This window comes from Coregonus clupeaformis, chromosome 33 (assembly GCF_020615455.1).
Source record: "Coregonus clupeaformis isolate EN_2021a chromosome 33, ASM2061545v1, whole genome shotgun sequence".
Taxonomy (NCBI): Eukaryota; Metazoa; Chordata; class Actinopteri; order Salmoniformes; family Salmonidae; genus Coregonus; species Coregonus clupeaformis.
The window spans coordinates 1,560,569-1,586,618 of record NC_059224.1 but is presented as its reverse complement, the minus strand read 5'-3'; the positions used below and the strand labels follow the sequence as shown (position 1 = coordinate 1,586,618).

The 26,050-nt window shown below is 44.8% G+C and overlaps 1 protein-coding gene across 2 annotated transcripts in view; it reads left to right on the top strand.

The window, feature by feature from the left end:
- Nucleotides 1-2,575: 2,575 nt before the first annotated feature.
- pinx1 (PIN2 (TERF1) interacting telomerase inhibitor 1) overlaps nt 2,576-26,050 on the top strand; it is a 63,948-nt gene continuing 40,473 nt past the window's right edge. The window contains exons 1-5 of one of the 2 annotated variants that reach the window (XM_045210112.1): nt 2,576-2,676; nt 3,396-3,505; nt 3,817-3,909; nt 4,193-4,274; nt 5,970-6,062. In XM_045210112.1, coding sequence (XP_045066047.1) covers nt 2,658-2,676; nt 3,396-3,505; nt 3,817-3,909; nt 4,193-4,274; nt 5,970-6,062 — 397 coding nt within the window. In that variant the 5' untranslated portion in view covers nt 2,576-2,657. Of the gene's footprint in view, nt 2,677-3,395; nt 3,506-3,816; nt 3,910-4,192; nt 4,275-5,966; nt 6,063-26,050 lie in introns of both variants that reach the window. The other variant, XM_041859888.2, reaches the window with a different exon arrangement.

The window sequence follows — 26,050 nt, the reverse complement described above, 5'->3', positions numbered from 1 at the left end:
GCAAGCCGAAGAACACCATCCCAACCGTGAAGCACGGGGGTGGCAGCATCATACTGTGGGTGTTCTTTGCTGCAGGAGGGACTGGTGCACTTCACAAAATAGATGGCATAATGAGGAAGGACAATTATGTGGATATATTGAAGCAACATCTCAAGACATCAGTCAGGAAGTTAAAGCTTGGTCGCAAATGGGTCTTCCAAATGGACAATGACCCCAAGCATACTTCCAAAGTTGTGCCAAAATGGCTTAAGGACATCAAAGTCAAGGTATTGGGGTGGCCATCACAAAGCCCTGACCTCAATCCTATAGAACATTTGTGGGCAGAACTGAAAAAGTGTGTGCAAGCAAGGAGGCCTACAAACCTGACTCAGTTATACCAGCTCTGTCAGGAGGAAAGGGCCAAAATTCACCAAACTTAATATAATAATATAATATGCCACTTATAGTCATGCGTGCATACATTTTTTGTGTATGGGTGGTCCCGGGGATCGATCCCACTACCTTGGCGTTACAAGCGCCATGCTCTACCAGCTGAGCTACAGTGGACCACTTATTGTGGGAAGCTTGTGGAAGGCTACCGGAAATGTTGGGCCGAAGTTAAACAATTTAAAGGCAATGCTACCAAATACTAATTGAGTGTACGTAAACTTCTGACCCACTGGGAATGTGATGAAAGAAATAAAAGCTGAAATAAATAATTCTCTCTACTATTATTCTGACATTTCACATTCTTAAAATAAAGTGGTGATCCTAACTGACCTAAGACAGGGAATTTTGACTAGGATTGAATGTCAGGAATTGTGAAAAACTGAGTTTAAATGTATTTGGGCTAAGGTGTATGTAAACTTCCGACTTCAACTGTATATCTTTTAGTTTTTTATATTGTATGACATGTTATTACATTTTATGTATGTTTCTGCACATGTACCAAGATGTTCAAATAAACCTAAAAGAAGGGGACTATTTTGGGAGTCACTGTAGACTGAAGAGCTGCGCTGCACTGAGCTACCTGCAAGGGGACTGGTGGTAAATATAATTCGTTTATTGATGGCTTCTGCTGGCAAGCCTGTGGCATGTGCAACGACAACACCCCCCCACGCGACCCGTTACATAACAGAACATTAATATTCATTCACATGGTAGCCAATAGTCGCTTCTCGTAAGGTGCGCTCCATAGAATTACCTATGTGGCTGAGCGTTCAATCCAGCAGCCCAGACATTATAGCAGCCAATAGCCTATTAGCCACACAATGTAAATTAAGTTAATAATAATTATGTTAATAATAATAATATCAATCAATTAAATGCTGTGGGCTGAATCAACCCATTGAACCCATGTTGAATGTGTCATCCTAGCCTACACAATGTATGCAACAGTTTCAACCTCCAGAGATGTTAATGATTCATGGTATATGTGGTAGTTGTGTCTAGATATCGTGCATTTTTATTGTATAATTTGTTGTGTAAATTGTGCGCTTAGTTTTTTTGCTCTTGCCGCTGCAGGCTATTTACATTCTAGTCAAACAATTATTGCAGCCTCTCATCTCAGCACCGATGATACGTTTGAGCAAAGATTGTCTATTATAGGGACAAAGATTGCCAAGTGACCGCTGTAACAATGGAAACACAGTACATGTCCTCAAAGACGAAAGGCAGGCGGGGAGGAGGCGAGATCAGGTGTGACCATTCTAGCCAATGAGAGGGCAGATACACGTCTGAACGCCAAGCCCATAGATCTAGATAGAGGACTCGTCTTTGTATCTGTGCCACTGTATCGTCCGTGACAGCGTGGGCAGCGCCATTGAGACTATCTCCACGTCAAAGCAGTCCATTTTCTTCTTCTTCATTGGCCGATCGCTCCCAACCCATAGGAATCCCCACCCAGTTGACTACATTAAAAATGGTGGAAGCCCTCAATTGCAACGTCCATGCTAAAACGGGTTATAGCCATGATGAGTCATCCAATCTATCTCCATGGCAGGCACAACTCCCCACAATTTTTTTTTTTTTTACAAAGTTGCTGAAATGCCACTGCGTCCACTTATATCAGTGCATTCATAACTCTAACCAGTCATAACTCTGACTGCTGTTTCCATCTGGCCTGTCATTATATATTGTTATCCAACATGTACTTTACTTGAATAAAAAGGTTAGATGGAATCCTGGGTCGAGTAAAACCTATCACTTTGCCTCTTCCGCTCTGGTTTGATCCAGGTCTGTGCTATCCAGACTCCTTGGGATGTCCCTACCCCCATTGAAGTTTACATTTAAAATGGTTAAGGTTAGGGTTAGGTAAGAGTTAAGGTTAGGGTTAAGGTTAGGGTTTAGGGTATGGACGTCCCAAGTATTCTGGATAGCACTGACCATTTGAGCAATTTGAGAGGTACCTTTATTTGTACGACGGCGCCTTGTCGCCCCCTCGTGTTGTAAAACACCATTTACACTTCACTCGGGTAAAAAAAATATAGAATATGTGTTATTAGAAGAGACAAAAATGATCAACTGTAGCTATGTAGATAGCTAAATGACATTCGAAGTATTATGAATCAAGAGTGTGTGCATTTAGTTCTCGACAGAGATGAAAAGTAAGAACCATTTTATACAGGCACTTCAGGGCACCCTCGCCGGCTTCCGTCAACGTGTTTAAAGACCCCAGCATGTCCATGCTTGCCGAACGTAAGTGCTACATCGAATGTTTTAAACAATATTTTGTGGTTCATACATTAGATAAACAAAAAATATTTGTTGTGTCGTGTTGTCTGAAGAAGTCAACATCGATTTAGTGCAATTTATGTATTTAAAAGTGCCTCAGTACATGTGCGGTTCGAAAATCTGTCGAGCTAGCGAGCATAATGCTAACCACAATCACATTTACCGGTAACTAGCTAGCAAGTTTCTAGTAAACCTCTCAACTAGCTAAACAAGTTGAGTGCATCCTGTCTAACTAACTTAATAAATAACGTTCTTTAGTGTGTTGGTGTTTGTATATTTAAGATGTCTTGTATCTCATTTCTGATCATTGCCAATGTGATTAATTACATAATATTGAGACCTTTGACAGACAGTTAACCAGTTAGCTCTGGTCGAGGATGTTGAGCTTTTCTAGATTTTGTTTAGTGACTGGTTTTAATATACTGTCGTCACTCACCGAAGTAAATATCTGACTTGAGTGCTGAGTAACCTTTCTTTTGTATGTGTAAGTTGCAATTTCTCAAATTCGAAACAAACTGCGTTTGAGCACTTGGTTTACCGCCAAAGTACCCCGGGTAGTGGACCAGATCTACAAGCTAGCCTGTTGTCAGTTTGGGTACTGTGACAGCATAAAATAATGTCGGTGCAAATGGACCAATAACTCAAGTATTGTTTTTTTAATTCTATTATGGTTTGATGTTTAGCCCGGAGAAAACAGAAGTGGTCTGTTGACCCGCGGAACAGCGCATGGAGTAAAGATGAGTCCAAGTTCGGCCAGAAAATGCTGGAGCGAATGGGCTGGTCCAAGGGAAAGGTACTGTGGGCTTTGTCTTAGCAAACCACTGATAAACTAACAGTATACTAGTGACGGTATGTCACTGTAGCTCAATCTCAAGACAATTTGTTTTCCTGGGCTTCCTCCTTGCGTCCTGTCCCTTTGCCTCCTTTTCAACTGACTGTATTGGAGAAGGTCCAAGGTCCCTCCCCTCATACTTTTCTTTTCCATGCGTTTGGAGAAGGAGGCGAGGCGAGGAGAGAGGAATCGAGGCAACACAAATTAAGAAAGAGCCTGTATCTAACTGTTTTGGCATCATTAGGAATGACATGTTCATCTGTCTCTACCAGGGGCTGGGAAGAACTGAGCAGGGCTCCACAGAACACATCAAAGTCAAAGTGAAGAACAACCAACTGGGGCTGGGAACCACTACCAGCCACGACGTGAGTGGACAACTGGGTTGTGTTCATTAAGGCACACTGTCAACAAGTGTTTCTTAATGGAGAAGTTCAGGGTTGTATTTATTAGTGCACATTGTAGCAAAATGTTTTGCCACAGAAAACAAAAATGATAATTGCTTATTAAACAATTTCAGTTAGTCCTTTCTTATTTTGTTTTCTAGAGAATACGACCCAGAATACTCAAGACTGGAGTGACGTACAGTGTTTTACAAATGAATGTCTCCAAGTTACGTCCTTGTTTTGATGTAATTTGTTCTGTTTCCAGGACAACTGGATTGCCCATCAGGATGACTTTAACCAGCTCCTGGCGGACCTCAACAACTGCCATGGTCAAAACACTGCCAATGGTAAAGACACACACAGACAGACGGACAGAATAATATACAACGTGCATTACTCTGTGCATAAACTCACTCGTCAGATATGCATGACTAGTGGGTGCTATTGTAACATTCAGGGGAAGGACGTTTTTTAAATTTTTATTTAACCAGGTAAGCCAGTTGAGAACAAGTTCTCATTTACAACTGCGACCTGGCCAAGATAAAGCAAAGCAGTGCGATTAAAAACAACAACAACACAGAGTTACATATGGGGTAAACAAAACATAAAGTCAAAAATACAACAGAAAATATATAAAGTGTGTGCAAATGTAGCAAGTTATGGAGGTAAGGCAATAAATAGGCCATAGTGCAAAATAATTACAATTAGTTGCCCAATAAATCAAATCAAAATTGTATTGGTCCATACACATATTTAGCAGATGTATTGTGGTTGTAGCTACATTTTTGTGTTCCTAGCGCCAACAGTGCAGTAGTATCTAACAATTTCACAACAATACACACAAATCTAAAAGTAAAAGAATGGAATTAAGAAATATATAAATATTAGGGCTATCAATGTCGGAGTACAGAGTATAAGTGTGTTCGTGTGTATGTGATGGGATGTATAGACATTATGGACAGTATGTGGATAGAATATGTAGTATATCTGTAGAATACGTAGGATAGAATATATACAGCAGTAGTTTAATAGGATGGCATTGACTAGAATACAGTATATACATATGAAATGGGTAAAACAGTATGTAAACATGATTAAAGTGTTTTTATTTTACCAGGTAAGTTGACTGAACACGTTCTCATTTACAGCAACGACCTGTGGAATAGTTACAGGGGGGAGAGGAGGGAGGATGAATGAGCCAATCGGATGCCGGGGATGATTAGGTGGCCATGATGGTATGAGGGCCAGATTAGGAATTTAGCCGGGACACCGGGGTTAACACTCATATAAGGGCCATGGGATCTCCAGTGACCGCAGAGAGTCAGGACAGCCGTTTTAACGTCCCGTCCAAAAGATGGCACCCTACACAGGGCAATGTCCCCAATCACTGCCCTGGGGCATTGGGATCTTTTATTTTAGACCAGAGGAAATAGTGCCTCCTACTGGCCCGCCAACACCACTTCCAGCAGGATCTGGTCTCCCATCCAGGGACCGACCAGTACCAACCCTGCTTAACTTCAGAGGAAAGCCAGCAGTGGGATGCAGCTGGCAAAGTGACCAGTATTCCATGTGTATGTACATAGGGGGTGCTACTGTACACTAGGGGGTGCTATTGTAACATTCACAGGAAAGCAGTAGCCCACTAGGGGGTGCTATTGTACCATTTAGGGGAAGGTAGTTGACCATAGGGTCCGTATGTCTGTGACCAAGAGAAAGTGGCCTTGTTTCAATCCCATTAATTGATATGGTATTCTTTCATGTTGAGAGCTCTAAATCCGGCTGAGAATAACACAATGAGATGAAACTACTAAACTCTCCCGTTTCATATGCGCTTTGCTGTGAGTTTCAGAGCAGACAGATGGGGTCTTTCTGGCACTATAAGGAATGGGACCCTACGACGTTCACAGAGCGCTTTGTATACCAAAATGTCAGTCAGAACCGCTCCAGAACCGCTCCAGAACCGCTCAAAAGTCCCCCCATATAGGAGACTTAACATCTAAGAGATGAAAGGTTTTGACTGTCGTTGTTTTTGTTTTCAGAAGCCCCGTCAGAGAAACAGCAGGAGAAGTCCTTCAGCCTGGAGGAGAAGTCAAAGACGTCCAAGAAGAGGGTCCACTACATGAAGTTCACCAAAGGTTTTTATTAAATGTTTTTATTTAACCGGGGGAAGTCACTTTGAGATGTGAGCCCTGGAGGTTAGACATAGGACATGGCTGCATCTGAAATGGCGTCCTAGTGCTAATGCTAGTGCTAATGCTAATGCTAACAGACCACCGTTGTTTCCCTTCCCTATGGGCCCTGGTCAAAAGTAGGGCACTATATAGGGAATAGGGTGCAATGTCAGATCCTGTCATGTGACAGTCAAAATTCCCTGTGGTCCAGGAGGCTGAAGGTTACGTGGGGGTCGGTTATCTGGGGTGGGGGGGGTCGGTTATCTGGGGTGTGGGGGGTCGGTTATCTGGGGTGGGGGGTCGGTTACCTGGGGTGGGGGGGTCGGTTACCTGGGGTGGGGGGTCGGTTACCTGGGGGTGGGGGGTCGGTTACCTGGGGTGGGGGGTCGGTTACCTGGGGTGGGGGGGTCGGTTACCTGGGGTGGGGGGTCGGTTACCTGGGGTGGGGGGGGGGTCGGTTACCTGGGGTGGGGGGGGTCGGTTACCTGGGGTGGGGGGGGGGTCGGTTACCTGGGGTGGGGGGGTCGGTTACCTGGGGTGGGGGGTCGGTTACCTGGGGTGGGGGGTCGGTTACCTGGGGTGGGGGGGGTCGGTTACCTGGGGTGGGGGGGTCGGTTACCTGGGGTGGGGGGGGTCGGTTACCTGGGGTGGGGGGTCGGTTACCTGGGGTGGGGGGGGTCGGTTATCTGGGGTGGGGGGGTCGGTTACCTGGGGGTGGGGGGGTCGGTTATCTGGGGTGGGGGGGTCGGTTATCTGGGGGTGGGGGGGTCGGTTACCTGGGGTGGGGGGGTCGGTTACCTGGGGTGGGGGGGTCGGTTATCTGGGGTGGGGGGGTCGGTTATCTGGGGTGGGGGGGGTCGGTTACCTGGGGTGGGGGGGGTCGGTTACCTGGGGTGGGGGGGGTCGGTTATCTGGGGTTTTGGATGTCACTGCTTACTGGCACTCAATCAGGAGAGGAGAGACATCGGTCAGGAAATCGATTCAAACGTTACGAATCGCCGTCTAATATTTTTTGCTCAAATGACGTTCTTCTTGCCCTCTGAAAATATATTTTATTTTGTGACGACTGCTTCCTCTCCTTCAGTGTCGAACTAAACATCTAATTATGTTGACAGTCATTAATCTACAAGTCATTTTGAATGCCGAACAAACCCAGGCAATATCAGGAGCCTAGTCAAACTGTGCACTGTGCACAGCTTCGTGCATTGACCAATAAGAGAGGCCTATTCCTGATCTGGCACATCTGCATGTCACCTTCAGCATTCAAATGTTTGTAAAATGGCTTGTGAAATTATTAGGCTTTATTAGTTGAGTGACAACCAATGTTGCTATGTTCTTTTTATCAAATGCGCTGTTCAATTGTTTTACCGGGCTTAGCCTATATTAGAATTTATTTAGATTCAGTTTTCAAGTGAATACCGGTAGTTCAATTCAAGGCGACAGTCACACATTGTATAAAATGACTTGTGCAATAAAGTATAACTCCCATTCGGAGCAAAGTGTATAAAAATAGATATGACTCATTGCCTTTTTGAAGGTCGTAGCTAAGCCTCAATGTCCTGGAGACAAAAACGAAAACATCCCCATGTGAATCAGTCGCATCTCTTGTGTATTTTACCATTTTGTACTTCTGATCGTGATACATCAGTTTGTATAATCGGTTTAATGTCAACCCCCTGCATCCAACATAGATCTGGCCCTGGTTGAGACATGACTCAGATCTAGAAGACGGTCAAGAATGACAACCCCCCCCAAAAAAAATGGTTTTGACACTTTCCTAAACACGGGCACAAAAGTATCTAGGTGAAGTAGGCTAATTGCAGCTTGAAGCTTATGTCCTACAATTCTACTCATTTTGTCATGGTGTGCAGAGAACATTTTGAAGTTGTAAAAGTAAATGTTCTTGCAATTCTATACATTTTGCCATGTCTAATGTATATTCATGTGATATTTGAGTGGCTCGAACATTACTACAAAATCTATGGGCTAAAAAACAAGAAGAAACGTTAGCTGACATGGGCTAGTTGATCTGGACATTTCTGACAAGTTATAAATAGCTTTCTAAGGTCTGCAATGACTGACATCGCAAGAGGAAAACAAATTCGAAATTGCACCTTGTGCATTCGACAACTTTCAAGAGTAAGTTGAAAGCTGGACTGAGCCCACGCCGTTGACTGACAGTAGGTGTTTGGAATCAGCTATGTCATCTTATGTTCATGTCTTATGTTCATGTGCATTACACGTCTACCAGGGCAGTTATTATAGATATTTTTGGCTGACTTCTGACTCCATTCCCGAAGTGTCTTGTTTTGCTAAAGCGTTTGAGAAAAACACAAGTCAAATATAGATGTTGCAGGCTGCACTCTCACTGATACTTCCAGCTCCTTTCCTGTTGTCAGGAAAACACGGACCGTATTGCGCAGTCTTTACCTCACCTGGCTTGGAAGCACTGTCTGTCGTCACTCAGTACCTACTTCCTGTTTTCTGCTCGAGCCTGCCTCCATCTGGCACCCTATTTCCTACATAGTGCACATAACCCATAGGGATCTTGTCGAAAGTAGTGCACTATGTAGAGAATAGTGTGCCATTTTCCATTTTCAACGTAGCCACCCTTACGTCACTCAGAAGCTACTTCCTATTTTCTGTTTGGTCCATCTGGCATGTTCATTTGCAGCCCCCCCCTTTACATGACCCTACCTGATAACACTAGGCCCTAATCTGTCCCCCAGGCCCTGAATGCGTCCCAAATGGCACCCTATTCCCTATATAGTGCACTACTTTAGACCAGAGAATGGCACCCTATTCCCTATATAGTGCACTACTTTAGACCAGAGAATGGCACCCTATTCCCTATATAGTGCACTACTTTAGACCAGAGAATGGCACCCTATTCCCTATATAGTGCACTACTTTAGACCAGAGAATGGCACCCTATTCCCTATATAGTGCACTACTTTAGACCAGAGAATGGCACCCTATTCCCTATATAGTGCACTACTTTAGACCAGAGAATGGCACCCTATTCCCTATATAGTGCACTACTTTAGACCAGAGAATGGCACCCTATTCCCTATATAGTGCACTACTTTAGACCAGAGAATGGCACCCTATTCCCTATATAGTGCACTACTTTAGACCAGAGAATGGCACCCTATTCCCTATATAGTGCACTACTTTAGACCAGAGAATGGCACCCTATTCCCTATATAGTGCACTACTTTAGACCAGAGAATGGCACCCTATTCTCTATATAGTGCACTACTTTAGACCAGAGCCATTTGGGACCCAGCCCATTACTCCTGTTGTGCTCTTAATATAGCCGTGAGCGGAAGGCCGTGCTCCTGACAGATAAAGCAGGGAGATGGATATGATAGGGGACAGATTGGGATTGGGGATGTGCACTACACAGGATGAAGATGGGGACAGATTGGGGATGGGTCCAAAACTGTACCCTATTCCCTATACATACCTTTGACCGGAGCACTACGGTGTGACCAGAGAGCTTTTAACCAGTGCACTATAAAGGGAATAGGGTACTATTTGTGACGTAGCCTTGGGATGCTTTCCCACACAGGAGACAGTGGATGGACTTCTTCACTTAGACCCCCCCCAGACAGCCCGTTGCTGCTGTTGCCCTTCCACCCCTGATATTTAGGACAAACTCATTGACCCTCACACAGGGGAGCCCTTAGATGGACTGTCACAGAATTCTTCCTCTTCTTCCAAATGGACAACATTATTTGTTGTTGCCCTTCCTCCCCAGTCCTCAGGACAACCTCATTGACCCCAGACGAACCATCAGTTCCTTCTCCTCTTCCTTATCTTGGTAGTCCTGTCTGACCAAGCGTGGAACAGCTGGTTAATGACTTGATTGAACTGTTTAGTAATTATGAATTGAGGCCTTGTTACCTATCTACTTCACTGTATTGATTCTCCCTGTCCCTCTACTACCCCTCCCTCTACAGGTTTGCTTAATCCTTGAGTGCCGTTAGCACACACACACACGTGCACGCACGCACGCACACACACACACACACACGCCATCCTCATCACCCTTCCAACCACAGACCTAGCTTGCATCCCAAATTGCACCCTAATACCTATTTAGTGCACTACTTTGACCAGGGCCCATAAAGAATATGGTACCATTTGGGATGCTCAGTCAGTCTGTGGTGTGGTCTGGATCTCCACGACTAACCAGACTAATCAACCATCGAGCCACACCTCCCCTTTCCTGGGGAAGCATCAACCTGTCAGGGGTTTGGAGCATTGCCAGGTTCATTTTAAGGTAATGGATTAGGAAGAGTTAAGCTGTTTATATCTGAAGTTGAAAAGGTTGCTGCTTCCTTCCTGTCTGCCTGTCTGTCAGCCTGTCTTCCTGTCAGCCTGTCTTCCTGTCAGCCTGTCTTCCTGTCAGCCTGTCTTCCTGTCAGCCTGTCTTCCTGTCAGCCTGTCTTCCTGTCAGCCTGTCTTCCTGTCAGCCTGTCTTCCTGTCAGCCTGTCTTCCTGTCAGCCTGCCTTCCTGTCTGTCAGCCTGTCTCTGTCAGCCTGCCTTCCTGTCTGCCTGTCTGTCAGCCTGTCTTCCTGTCAGCCTGTCTTCCTGTCAGCCTGTCTTCCTGTCAGCCTGTCTTCCTGTCAGCCTGTCTTCCTGTCAGCCTGTCTTCCTGTCAGCCTGTCTTCCTGTCAGCCTGTCTTCCTGTCAGCCTGTCTTCCTGTCAGCCTGCCTTCCTGTCTGTCAGCCTGTCTGTCTGTCAGCCTGCCTTCCTGTCTGCCTGTCTTCCTGTCAGCCTGTCTTCCTGTCAGCCTGCCTTCCTGTCAGCCTGCCTTCCTGTCAGCCTGCCTTCCTGTCTGTCTGTCAGCCTGTCTGTCTGTCAGCCTGTCTGTCTGTCAGCCTGCCTTCCTGTCTGTCTGTCAGCCTGCCTACCTGTCTGTCTGTCTGTCAGCCTGCCTACCTGTCTGCCTTCCTGTCAGCCTGCCTTCCTGTCTGTCAGCCTGCCTGCCTTCCTGTCTGTCTGTCTGTCTGTCAGCCTGCCTTCCTGTCTGTCTGTCTGTCAGCCTGCCTTCCTGTCTGTCAGTCTGTCTGTCTGTCAGCCTGCCTTCCTGTCTGTCAGTCTGTCTGTCTGTCAGCCTGCCTTCCTGTCTGTCAGCCTGCCTTCCTGTCTGTCTGTCAGCCTGCCTTCCTGTCTGTCTGTCAGCCTGCCTTCCTGTCTGTCTGTCAGCCTGCCTTCCTGTCAGTCAGTCAGATACTTAGACAGTCACAGGTCTATATCTGCACAGATCTTCTATTCCAGTATTCACTGGGCAGGCAAATGGTACCCTAGGCCTATTCCCTGTAAAGTGCACTACTTTTAACATGAGCCCTATGGGATGTCAGGACCCCTATGGCTATGGGCCCTGGCCAACAGTAGTGCCTAGGGAATAGGGTGCCATTTGGCACTGGTCAGGGCGTTGTGTTGAATGGAATGTGAAATATAACCTTAACGCTGGCGGGAATCACCTCATCATATAACATTTACATTTAACATTTTAGTCATCTAGCAGACCATCTTATCCAGAGCGACTTACATGAGCAATTAGGGTTAAGTGCCTTGCTCAAGGGCACGTCGACAGATTTTTCACCTAGTCGGCTCGGGGATTAGAACCAGCGACCTTTCGGTTACTGGCACAACGCTCTTAACCACTAAGCTACCTGTGTTGAATGGAATGTGAAATATGGATGGCGCTAAAATTGAAATGTTTCTTACGTAAATATGAAAACGTATGCAGAACCGTGGTAGCAATTGAACAGTTTGGAGATGATGGGAATATTATCAGACCAAAGGTGAGGACGCAACAGTTCACCTGACACAAGACTGAATCTAAACATGACACTGTTGATTTGATCTGCGTTCATCTTTACTTTACTTTTCCCCGTATTTTTGATACTCTTTTTAATATATTCAGTTACATTGGTAAGAATATTTTATGGAAAAGGTGTTGTAGGTTCAACGTAAGACAAAAAAAATGACAATAGTTAGAGTGAGAAGACTAACCGGTGTCTACGCACCTCTCCAAAGTGTGCACAGTGCGTAAGTAATTTCAACGCACTTTTATGACTCAAAGAAGAGTCTTTAACTATAAGGTGATTTTTTTTTTTGCTCTCCTAGCTGTGATGTTAAGGAACTAGAGCAAGGACACTGGTAGTTTCTTTTTACGGTTGTTTACGCAATCCCCCCCAAAAACGGTGCAACTTACAATTTTTTAATCCAGGCTCTGTCGTAGCCGGCCGCGACCGGGAGACCCATGGGGTGGCGCACAATTGGCCCAGCGTTGTCCAGGGTAGGGGAGGGAATGGCCGGCAGGGATGTAGCTCAGTTGGTAGAGCATGGCGTTTGCAATGCCAGGGTTGTGGGTTCGATTCCCACGGGGGGTATAAAAAATAATGTATGCACTAACTGTAAGTCGCTCTGGATAAGAGCGTCTGCTAAATGACTAAAATGTAAATGTAAATCGCAATCTGGGTCAGGTGTGGGCATCATTTGAAAGCTTGTTCTATTAACAACATGACTAGCTAAGTTATAAAATACGATATTAGTGTTAGGCTTTCACAATACAATTCAGGGAAACATATCGTAATTTTGGTGTGCATAGAAAGGTCATAATCAATCAAATGTATTTATAAAGCCCTTTTTACATCAGCAGATGTTACAAAATGCTTATACAGAAACCCAGCCTAAAACCCCAGAGAGCAAAGCAATACAGATGTAGAAGCACGGTGGCTAGGGAAAAACTCCCTAGAAAGGCAGGAACCTAGGAAGAAACCTAGAGAGGAACCAGGCTCTGAGGGACGGCCAATCCTCTTCTGGCATTCAGGTGTGGCATTCAGGTGCTCATTCTGCTTAGAATAACCCAGGGTATGATGCCACGTCATCGTGTTTTATGATATGGAAATGTGACGTGCACACATCCGGACGGGTCTTTTGGCTTGCTTGTATGACATCAAAGCGGTATTTATTACAATCCTCAACGTCTCATCTTTCAGAATACGCTAAGTCCTCTTAATTAATAGCATGTGCCTCATTTAGTCAACTGAGTTGTTGGACAGGGTGGCAGCAGTGAGTTGTTGGACAGGGTGGCAGCAGTGAGTTGTTGGACAGGGTGGCAGCAGTGAGTTGTTGGACAGGGTGGCAGCAGTGAGTTGTTGGACAGGGTGGCAGCAGTGAGTTGTTGGACAGGGTGGCAGCAGTGAGTTGTTGGACAGGGTGGCAGCAGTGAGTTGTTGGACAGGGTGGCACCCTGGTATCTTTGTGTAGCAGCCTTTGCTTCCTCCTCCTCCCTTCTCTCTACTTCTAGGGCTGGGAATGGCTAGGGACCTCCCGATACGATATTATCACCATACTTAGGAGCAGATATATGTATTGCGATTCTATATGTATTGCGATACTCATGGTTCTATATGTATTGCGATTCTCATGATTCTATATGTATTGCGATTCTCATGATTCTATATGTATTGCGATTCTATACGTGGCGATTCTCATGATTCTAGATGTGTTGCGATTCTCATGATTCTAGATGTGTTGCGATTCGTTATTGCAATTTTAGATTTGATGTTCCCAACATATTATTACTCACTATGTGTCTGCGGCAGAGAAACTAGAGAAGAGGAGAACCAGGTTGAATCAGTCATGGTAATAAAAGACCTGAAAACATGTTGGCTCACTATTTAAAAAGATGGAGAACTATAGGATTACGTTGTACAGCCGACTAGCGCTAGCAAAACTGGTTTTTTGGGTGGGTGGGAAGTCAAATATCGATATAATGGTCCTCTGTAGCTCAATTGGTAGAGCATGGCGCTTGTAACGCCAGGGTAGTGGGTTCGATCCCCGGTACTACCCATACGTAAAAATGTATGCACACATGACTGTAAGTCGCTTTGGATAAAAGCGTCTGCTAAATGGCATATTATTATATAGTATTGTCCAAAAAAAGAATATTGCGTTATGCAACTTCATCGGTTTATTTTTTTCACCATCTACTTCTCTCGCTGGTCTGTTGATGTCCTGGCTGGACTGTCTGGGCTGGGCTGTCCTGGCTGGACTGGCCTCTCTCACTGTTCAATCCAGTTTTCAGGTTTGATGGCCTTCGTTTCGTTGTGGGGAAAGGTCCCAGTATCTCCTCTCTGCTGCCCCAAACCCAGCCTCTACCCACTTCCAGGCCCAGCCTCTACCCACTTCCAGGCCCAGCCTCTACCCACTTCCAGGCCCAGCCTCTACCCACTTCCAGGCCCAGCCTCTACCCACTTCCAGGCCCAGCCTCTACCCACTTCCAGGCCCAGACTCTACCCACTTCCAGGCCCAGCCTCTACCCACTTCCAGGCCCAGTCTGAGCTCCAACCCAGCCTCTACACACTTCCAGGCCCAGTCTGAGCTCCAACCCAGCCTCTACACACTTCCAGGCCCAGTCTGAGCTCCAACCCAGCCTCTACACACTTCCAGGCCCAGTCTGAGCTCCAACCCAGCCTCTACACACTTCCAGGCCCAGTGTGTCTGAGACCCAACCCAGCCTCTACCCACTTCCAGGCCCAGTGTGTCTGAGTCCCAACCCAGCCTCTACCCACTTCCAGGCCCAGTGTGTCTGAGTCCCAACCCAGCCTCTACCCACTTCCAGGCCCAGTGTGTCTGAGACCCAACCCAGCCTTCCAGGCCCAGTGTGTCTGAGCTCACAGCATACTGTCACATTCTATATGAATAGATGCCCTGGCTTCAGAAAGCTGTCTCTCTGGTCTGTTGTTATTGATGTCTTGTCCTTGTTCAGGATTGATGGTCTTCGTTTGTGGAGAAAGGCACTGGCCTCTCCTCCCCAGACCCAGCTCTCTGCTGCCCAGGCCATTTAGGATGCGCTCCAGGCCCAGTGTGTCCGACCCCACAGCGTAAACCAGTAACCCACTTTTATAATTGTCCAACCATTTATCAGCTGTCAGGCTGTGAAGGAGGCTGATGCAGAGTGTAACTGCAGTACTCCATCTATCCATCCTGCTGCTGTGTGGCTTCGCCTCGAACTGGCTGCCCAGTTTACACACACACACACAGACAGACAGACAGACAGACACACAGACACACAGACAGAGAGACACACAGACAGAGAGACACACAGACAGAGAGACACACAGACAGAGAGACACACAGACAGAGAGACACACAGACAGAGAGACACACAGACAGAGAGACACACAGACAGAGAGACACACACAGACACAGACAGAGACACACACACACACACACACAGAGAGACAGACACACACACACACACACACAGAGAGACATAGACAGACACACACACACACACACAGAGACACAGACAGAAAGACACACACACACAGAGAGACAGACAGACGTAGTGGAGGCTATATGCTGTATTTCCACTTTGTTTTGGGGCATTTCGTATACTCCTAATTCCCCACTGATGCGTATCGAAGTAGTGTCCAATCATTATGTAGATAATCCTCTAAGGAAAACCAATGGTCCAAACCTCAAGTCTCTTTCATAATACTTATCCTTGAAGGATGGTCAAAAATAGAACTATGTCAATGGAGGCCAGAGACAAATGTGGTGGAAAATCTGGAAAATTATTTTTAAATAGAAAGCGAAGTCGTATTCAGTACTTTTATTTCCATGACTGTCAACTCGTTTTCTCATGTCTCTCTTGTCAGACATATGGTAGACAATACGTTTGGAAAATCGAATCGCTAAAAAAAAATCACAGTATCGAATTGCAATACGTATAGAATTGTGAGAATTGCGATACATATCATATCGGCACCTAAGTATTGTGATAATATTGTATCGTGATAAACTCGTGGATAGTATTCGTGTGTCTCTGTGTGCAGTGGTCTCCTGATGTGGTGTAAGCATTGTTATGAACTTAGAACATCCAATTGTGTTGTTTTTCTATTAAAAAAAGGTGACAAAGAAAATGTCACCTTTTTTCAAAGGTGACACGTGATTTTCTGACTGGTGACAGCCAGTGTTTCAATAGTAGGCCTGCTATTAGCCTACTGCACAGTAAAGCTTGGGCTGGCCTGACTGAAAGACCAGTATGGGATTTATCACTTTAGGTCATTCGGTGTATGTCATTGTTTCTCATAGCATTTTTCACACAGGGCTCCATCCCTTCGCCAGGCGGGCTGTTTGGGAAGGATTGGGCAAGATTGGAGTATACCCACTTCTCTAGGCATACACACACACACACACACACACACACACACACACACACACACACACACACACACACACCCACACACTCACACACTCACACACTCACACACTCACACACTCACAAACACTCTCACACACACACACACACTCACACACACTAGCGTACACTTGGGAGGCCAGTCTAAACAGTAGGCCTATAGCCAGAGAGGGGATGGCTTGGACCCTGAGTGGTTGAAGTTTTGAAGTCGACTGAACTTTACAATACGACAGTATTAAAACAGTGAAGACACAGGTGTCGTTAAGTCACTCCTTATTAAAACCCTCTCCAGCAGCTGCAGCACACTGTCTTAATGTTTAAATGTGACAACACCTTGCCTGCATCCCAAATACCACCCTATTCCTTTATGTAGTGTGTTAGTGGGAATTAGGTGCCGTTTTGGGATGCCTCTCATGTAGTCCGGCCATTAGTTTGTCAGATTAGTCCATCTGTCTGGGGTTAAAGCCATGGTGATTGGCCGAGCAGGGTTAAAGCCATGGTGATTGGCTAATCTGGTTTTGGCAGGAGTCACTCTGATTGGCACCCAGCTGTTTCCCCATCTCAACGGTGACCTTTGCAACCACCAGGTATTCCATAACACTTCCTTGGCAACCTGCAGTACCTGCCTAGCGATAGAACCGTCCTGATCCTGCCCAATGGCATCCATCCATCCCTCCATCCATCCATCCCTCCATCCCTCCATCCCTCCATCCATCCATCCTCCATCCATCCATCCATGACGTTGGAACATTTTAGAAAGGGAGGGAGAAATAGAAACCACTAAACCTCCTGTTTTTATCTCAACTAGGGGCTACGTCCCAAATAGCACCCTATGCCCTATACAGTGAACTACTTTTGACCAGGAAAGGGCTCATAGGCCCAAATGTAGTGTACTGTGTAGGGAATAGGGTGTGATTTGGGACTTAGTCTAGGTTTAACGCTTACGTATAACTTTTTTGTGGAAGGTGCACAGACCCCCCCCCTCTCGCGCAATCAACTTCGTCAAGATACGTCGACTTTCCTTGTAGGCCTATTTGGCAGGGAAACTGTGAAGCCAGCCGTACAGCCTGTTTCTGTTTGAGTCTTTTATTAAAGAATGTGAAACAATGTTGTCTGTTAGCTGCTTTTTATTAAATCATGCATAGCTCTTCTTTTATATTGGCCTAAAGTAAAATAAAATGTCGTAATGGCAGGATATTATCTATAGGCTATAGTATAGGATACTCGAATTTGAAGAGTTATGAAAATGAAACATTTCGTGTGGGGGGGAATGTATCGGTTAAAAGGCCGACGTTTCAGTTAAAACCGACTGTCACATTACTAGAAATTGAAACGTTGTGATTTATAGAGACACAAAGTAACAACAGCGTCTGATTTAAAGGGTTTACGGGGCCATGCTGGTCTCTGCCATTCACAGCATTCCAATTCAATCAAGTCACAATTATCAGCTTTGGTATTGACATCAGTGAGCAGGCTTTCCGAGGAAGGAGAGACACCTGGGTAGGCCTACCAACAGAAAATGAATATGAAATTCGGACCACAGAAATCCAATGTTTATCTAAAATGTCTGCCTTCCTGCCGCCTTGGCAGGAACTAATGGGGATCCATAATAAACCCCAGGAAGAGTAGCTGCTGCCTCGGCAGGAACTAATGGGGATCCATAATAAACCCCAGGAAGAGTAGCTGCTGCCTCGGCAGGAACTAATGGGGATCCATAATAAACCCCAGGAAGAGTAGCTGCTGCCTTGGCAGGAACTAATGGGGATCCATAATAAACCCCAGGAAGAGTAGCTGCTGCCTTGCAGGAACTAATGGGGATCCATAATAAACCCCAGGAAGAGTAGCTGCGCTTGGCAGAACTAATGGGGATCCATAATAAACCCCAGGAAGAGTAGCTGCTGCCTTGGCAGGAACTAATGGGGATCCATAATAAACCCCAGGAAGAGTAGCTGCTGCCTTGGCAGGAACTAATGGGGATCCATAATAATAATAATGATCATAATGTAAAATAGGAACACAAACTAAAGTATGCTGCTAATGAACAATTACTGATTACCTTTGAAACGATTGTCTTTTGAACTGCCGGATCTGAATAAATAGGTTGGATGGATGGCTTCGATACTCCAGCAATCGAATTGCAAGTCGTTCATATGCTAATAATCCAAATATTCTGCTTAAAATTATCTTGCACTGCTACCCTCGGCATTTATTATTCTTAGAGGAACAAGCTAGTTGGCAACGATTCTGGTAGTTATCAACGACATTGTCTTAACCTGTATATTTGCGACCTAGCTCTAACCCTGACTGGTAAACTCATGGGTACACTCGCAATGGCTGCCTGGTATTGTGATTTACATTTTAGTCATTTTAGCAGACGCTCTTATCCAGAGCGACTTACAGTTAGTGAGTGCGTACATTTTTCATACTGGCCCCCCCGTGGGAATCGGAACCCACGACCCTGGCGTTGCAAGACGCCATGCTCTACCAACTGAGCTACACGGGGCCCCTATGCAATAATTTTCATGGTCATTTGGAATGTTCATTCAAATGATGCTAACTCATGTGGCTCATGCAATGGAATGTATTTTTTGTGATGTCAGTTGAGTTGACAAATCACAGCACAGATTGAAAGGTACACTTCCTGCTTTTACTTCCTGGCATTGCTCTAGGTCGAAAATATACAGGTTTAGACAACGTTGTCACAAATCTGGGACCAGCGCCGTTGCGAGCTACCTGTGCCGTTGCGAACTAGCTTAGCTGGTCCCATTGCTGCAAAGAGTTATGGGCTATTAGAATCCTGTCGTCTTAACCTGTATGTTTGTACCTAGCTCCTATGGGTACACTCAAAATGGCCCCCAAGTCCACCTATTATGACATCATTGACTTGAATTTTGACACCCGTTCTATTCATTCTATTTCTATGAGTGGCTCACACACACACACACACACTCTGAAATCTTTCAGGAGTGTTTAGTGTGGGTCTTGAGAGCAGGCCTGATGGAGGCTGTGAAAGCCAGGCCAGGACAGGACAGGAGGGGAAAGGTTTAAGGCAATAAATAACCAGTGTTATCAGGAGCCTGCTGGAGGAAGAGGATACAGCTGTAGGAACATGACTGGACTGGGGCCTGAGACGGCCAACTGGGGAGGGGAGGGGAGGGCAGGAGGATTGTGTGTGTGGGGGGCATTGTAGTGGCAGGTCTTCAAGCTAGTTGCTCTTGAAGGCTTTGAGCCTGGAAAACGGCTGGGAACCAAGCGGCATTGTAGTGGCAGGTCCAGCAGACGTTTATTTATCTTAGCTGTTCTGTCTTTTAATCCTGACGCAAACGTGCCTCTGCTATTTCACTACTTCAGTAAATGTTCCACTCAGCCACACCCCCCCCCCCCCCCAGCACTCGCTCTCAACCTCCTTGGCAGGGGCTCAAAACAGTGTTTCAGATGTTATCAATGTTTTTGTCTTGATAAATAATTAAGAGGTTTTATAAGGTTGGACGGTTAAGAAATTTGAGTTTTGTCATTCTTTTGAGAACCTGCCAATATCTTTTGGACATCTGATCAGTTTTAGAAGTTATTTCGGCTATCGGATTAAATGCATAGAAATGGAATGAATAGAACAACAACCCCCATTCAAGTCAATCATTCAAGTCATATTTCTAATTTATGTATTTAGTCCTACGCGATAGGCGAAGTCCAGATAAAAAAAAACTTTTGGAAAACTGGCCCTGGACACATTTGGAAATGTCAAGATGTCAATGTCAGAATAATATGTAGGGCCGTAACGATATGCATCGGTCCCCTGTTCAGATGGTTAAGATATGAGTGCATTGGTCTGCGCTACCCTAAACCGATCCAAATGTAGCACGCACTGATCAGGAATACGACTCAAACGTTACGAATCGTGGGCTACATGCTGATCGACAGAACTGTCATCTGGCTATAGGTGGGCTACATGCTGATCGACAGAACTGTCATCTGGCTATAGGTGGGCTACATGCTGATCGACAGAACTGTCATCTGGCTATAGGTGGGCTACATGCTGATCGACAGAACTGCCATCTGGCTATAGGTGGGCTACATGCTGATCGACAGAACTGCCATCTGGCCATAGGTGGGCTACATGCTGATCGACAGAACTGCCATCTGGCCATAGGTGGGCTACATGCTGATCGACAGAACTGTCATCTGGCTATAGGTGGGCGCCATGCTGATCGACAGAACTGTCATCTGGCTATAGGTGGGCTACATGCTGATCGACAGAACTGTCATCTGGCTATAGGTGGGCTACATGCTGATCGACAGAACTGTCATCTGGCCATAGGTGGGCTACATGCTGATCGACAGAACTGCCATCTGGCCATAGGTGGGCTACATGCTGATCGGGGCTTACATTAGATTTGATTTAGATTGTTCAGGTTCACCATGAGCAATAGTTTTGGGAGTTTTGCTTGAAACAATCAGTGTGTATATGTGTGTGTATGTATATGTGTGTGTGTGTGTGTATATACAGTGAGGAGAACAAGTATTTGATACACTGCCAATTTTGCAGGTTTTCCTACTTACAAAGCAGGTAGAGGTCTGTAATTTTTATCATAGGTACACTTCAACTGTGAGAGACGGAATCTAAAACAAAAATCCAGAAAATCACATTGTATGATTTTTAAGTAATTAATTTGCATTTTATTGCATGACATAAGTATTTGATACATCAGAAAAGCAGAACTTAATATTTGGTACAGAAACCTTTGTTTGCAATTACAGAGATCATACGTTTCCTGTAGGTCTTGACCAGGTTTGCACACACTGCAGCAGGGATTTTGGCCCACTCCTCCATACAGACCTTCTCCAGATCCTTCAGGTTTCGGGGCTGTTGCTGGGCAATACGGACTTTCAGCTCCCTCCAAAGATTTTCTATTGGGTTCAGGTCTGGAGACTGGCTAGGCCACTCCAGGACCTTGAGATGCTTCTTACGGAGCCACTCCTTAGTTGCCCTGGCTGTGTGTTTCGGGTCGTTGTCATGCTGGAAGACCCAGCCACGACCCATCTTCAATGCTCTTACTGAGGGAAGGAGGTTGTTGGCCAAGATCTTGCGATACATGGCCCCATCCATCCTCCCCTCAATACGGTGCAGTCGTCATGTCCCCTTTGCAGAAAAGCATCCCCAAAGAATTATGTTTCCACCTCCATGCTTCACGGTTGGGATGGTGTTCTTGGGGTTGTACTCATCCTTCTTCTTCCTCCAAACACGGCGAGTGGAGTTTAGACCAAAAAGCTCTATTTTTGTCTCATCAGACCACATGACCTTCTCCCATTCCTCCTCTGGATCATCCAGATGGTCATTGGCAAACTTCAGACGGGCCTGGACATGCGCTGGCTTGAGCAGGGGGACTGTGCGTGCGCTGCAGGATTTTAATCCATGACGGCGTAGTGTGTTACTAATGGTTTTCTTTGAGACTGTGGTCCCAGCTCTCTTCAGGTCATTGACCAGTTCCTGCCGTGTAGTTCTGGGCAGATCCCTCACCTTCCTCATGATCATTGATGCCCCACGAGGTGAGATCTTGCATGGAGCCCCAGACCGAGGGTGATTGACCGTCATCTTGAACTTTTTCTATTTTCTAATAATTGTTGTTGCCTTCTCACCAAGCTGCTTGCCTATTGTCCTGTAGCCCATCCCAGCCTTGTGCAGGTCTACAATTGTATCCCTGATGTCCTTACACAGCTCTCTGGTCTTGGCCATTGTGGAGAGGTTGGAGTCTGTTTGATTGAGTGTGTGGACAGGTGTCTTTTATACAGGTAACGAGTTCAAACAGGTGCAGTTAATACAGGTAATGAGTGGAGAACAGGAGGGCTTCTTAAAGAAAAACTAACAGGTCTGTGAGAGCCGGAATTCTTACTGGTTGGTAGGTGATCAAATACTTATGTCATGCAATAAAATGCAAATTAATTACTTAAAAATCATACAATGTGATTTTCTGGATTTTTTAAAAAGATTCCGTCTCTCACAGTTGAAGTGTACTTATGATAAAAATTACAGACCTCTACATGCTTTGTAAGTAGGAAAACTTGCAAAATCGGCAGTGGATCAAATACTTGTTCTCCCCACTGTGTGTGTGTGTGTATATATATATATATATATATATATATGTCATTATTATTTATATATATATAGTCATTATTATTTATATATATGTAGTCATTATTATTTATATATATGTAGTCATTATTATTTATATATATGTAGTCATTATTATTTATATATATGTAGTCATTATTATTTATATATATGTAGTCATTATTATTTATATACATGTGTGTCTTTACTAGATATACAGGGTAGAGTTTCATTACGAGGACATCGATCTCCAAGTCTGTTAACTTCCAAACGGTCTAAACCATTTGATATCCAAAGTTGTGCTAGATATTCATTTTCATAGCTAATTGTTAGAAATAGTAATGTATCAATATATATCTTTTAACACTTTTAATCTGGAAAAAATGACATTAATTAGTGGAGATGGGGAGTTACGGTGTTAACTGATAGTGGGGTGGTAGATGCCCAGTTTCTGTTATGGCTCAGCTCAGATGCACAGACAGACAGACAGACAGACAGACAGACAGACACAGACAGACAGACAGACACAGACAGACAGACAGACAGACACAGACAGACAGACAGACACAGACAGACAGACAGACAGACAGACAGACAGACACGACAGACAGACAGACAGACAGACAGACAGACAGACAGACAGACAGCTCATGAGCTCCATCAGCAGAAATGGAAAAATGTGTTTATGCAACAAATGTTAGTGCATCGAACCGAATCACATCGATGCGTTCCTCTAATCAAACCGAATCGCTGTATCGGAGCCCATGTATCGAATCATCTTGAAAGGGAAAGATGCACATCCCTATTAATAGGACAAGATGTACCAACTTTGCATTTGCATCATCATGGCTACAGATGCGTGTCTGTGAGGACTAGTTCCTATTAGAATGACCGAAGTGAAACTTCCATTTTAGGCTGCAACTCAAATGGCACCCTATTCCCTATACAGGGGACTACCTTTAACCAGAACCAATAGGGAATCGGGTGCCGTTTGGGTCGTAGCTTAATCTTGGTCATGATGCCCCAAGCTGAACTTCCATTTATACAGTAATTAGGCTACTTGATGATTTAGCATGAAAAGCCTCTCCTCTCTCTCTCTAATGTAATACCTCAGCCTTATAGAACACCTCTCCTCTCTCTCTCTGTAATACCTCAGCCTTATAGAACACCTCTCCTCTCTCTAATGTAATACCTCAGCCTTATAGAACACCTCTCCTCTCTCTCTCTAATGTAATACCTCAGCCTTATAGAACACCTCTCCTCTCTCTAATGTAATACCTCAGCCTTATAGAACACCTCTCCTCTCTCTCTCTAATGTAATACCTCAGCCTTATAGAACACCTCTCCTCTCTCTCTCTAATGTAATACCTCAGCCTTATAGAACACCTCTCCTCTCTCTCTCTAATGTAATACCTCAGCCTTATAGAACACCTCTCCTCTCTCTCTAATGTAATACCTCAGCCTTATAGAACACCTCTCCTCTCTCTCTCTAATGTAATACCTCAGCCTTATAGAACTCCTCTCCTCTCTCTAATGTAATACCTCAGCCTTATAGAACACCTCTCCTCTCTCTCTAATGTAATACCTCAGCCTTATAGAACACCTCTCCTCTCTCTAATGTAATACCTCAGCCTTATAGAACTCCTCTCTCTCTAATGTAATACCTCAGCCTTATAGAACACCTCTCCTCTCTCTCTCTAATGTAATACCTCAGCCTTATAGAACACCTCTCCTCTCTCTCTAATGTAATACCTCAGCCTTATAGAACACCTCTCCTCTCTCTCTCTGTAATACCTCAGCCTTATAGAACACCTCTCCTCTCTCTAATGTAATACCTCAGCCTTATAGAACACCTCTCCTCTCTCTCTCTGTAATACCTCAGCCTTATAGAACACCTCTCCTCTCTCTAATGTAATACCTCAGCCTTATAGAACACCTCTCCTCTCTCTCTCTAATGTAATACCTCAGCCTTATAGAACACCTCTCCTCTCTCTCTCTAATGTAATACCTCAGCCTTATAGAACACCTCTCCTCTCTCTCTCTAATGTAATACCTCAGCCTTATAGAACACCTCTCCTCTCTCTCTCTAATTTAATACCTCAGCCTTATAGAACACCTCTCCTCTCTCTCTAATGTAATACCTCAGCCTTATAGAACACCTCTCCTCTCTCTAATGTAATACCTCAGCCTTATAGAACACCTCTCCTCTCTCTAATGTAATACCTCAGCCTTATAGAACACCTCTCCTCTCTCTCTCTAATGTAATACCTCAGCCTTATAGAACACCTCTCCTCTCTCTCTAATGTAATACCTCAGCCTTATAGAACACCTCTCCTCTCTCTAATGTAATACCTCAGCCTTATAGAACACCTCTCCTCTCTCTCTCTAATGTAATACCTCAGCCTTATAGAACACCTCTCCTCTCTCTCTCTAATGTAATACCTCAGCCTTATAGAACACCTCTCCTCTCTCTCTAATGTAATACCTCAGCCTTATAGAACACCTCTCCTCTCTCTAATGTAATACCTCAGCCTTATAGAACACCTCTCCTCTCTCTAATGTAATACCTCAGCCTTATAGAACACCTCTCCTCTCTCTCTAATGTAATACCTCAGCCTTATAGAACACCTCTCCTCTCTCTCTCTAATGTAATACCTCAGCCTTATAGAACACCTCTCCTCTCTCTAATGTAATACCTCAGCCTTATAGAACACCTCTCTCTCTAATGTAATACCTCAGCCTTATAGAACACCTCTCCTCTCTCTCTCTAATGTAATACCTCAGCCTTATAGAACACCTCTCCTCTCTCTCTAATGTAATACCTCAGCCTTATAGAACACCTCTCCTCTCTCTAATGTAATACCTCAGCCTTATAGAACACCTCTCCTCTCTCTAATGTAATACCTCAGCCTTATAGAACACCTCTCCTCTCTCTCTCTAATGTAATACCTCAGCCTTATAGAACACCTCTCCTCTCTCTCTAATGTAATACCTCAGCCTTATAGAACACCTCTCCTCTCTCTCCAATGTAATACCTCAGCCTTATAGAACACCTCTCCTCTCTCTCTCTAATGTAATACCTCAGCCTTATAGAACACCTCTCCTCTCTCTCTTAATGTAATACCTCAGCCTTATAGAACACCTCTCCTCTCTCTCTAATGTAATACCTCAGCCTTATAGAACACCTCTCCTCTCTCTAATGTAATACCTCAGCCTTATAGAACACCTCTCCTCTCTCTCTAATGTAATACCTCAGCCTTATAGAACACCTCTCCTCTCTCTCTAATGTAATACCTCAGCCTTATAGAACACCTCTCCTCTCTCTAATGTAATACCTCAGCCTTATAGAACACCTCTCCTCTCTCTCTCTAATGTAATACCTCAGCCTTATAGAACACCTCTCCTCTCTCTCTAATGTAATACCTCAGCCTTATAGAACACCTCTCCTCTCTCTCTAATGTAATACCTCAGCCTTATAGAACACCTCTCCTCTCTCTCTCTAATGTAATACCTCAGCCTTATAGAACACCTCTCCTCTCTCTCTCTAATGTAATACCTCAGCCTTATAGAACACCTCTCCTCTCTCTCTAATGTAATACCTCAGCCTTATAGA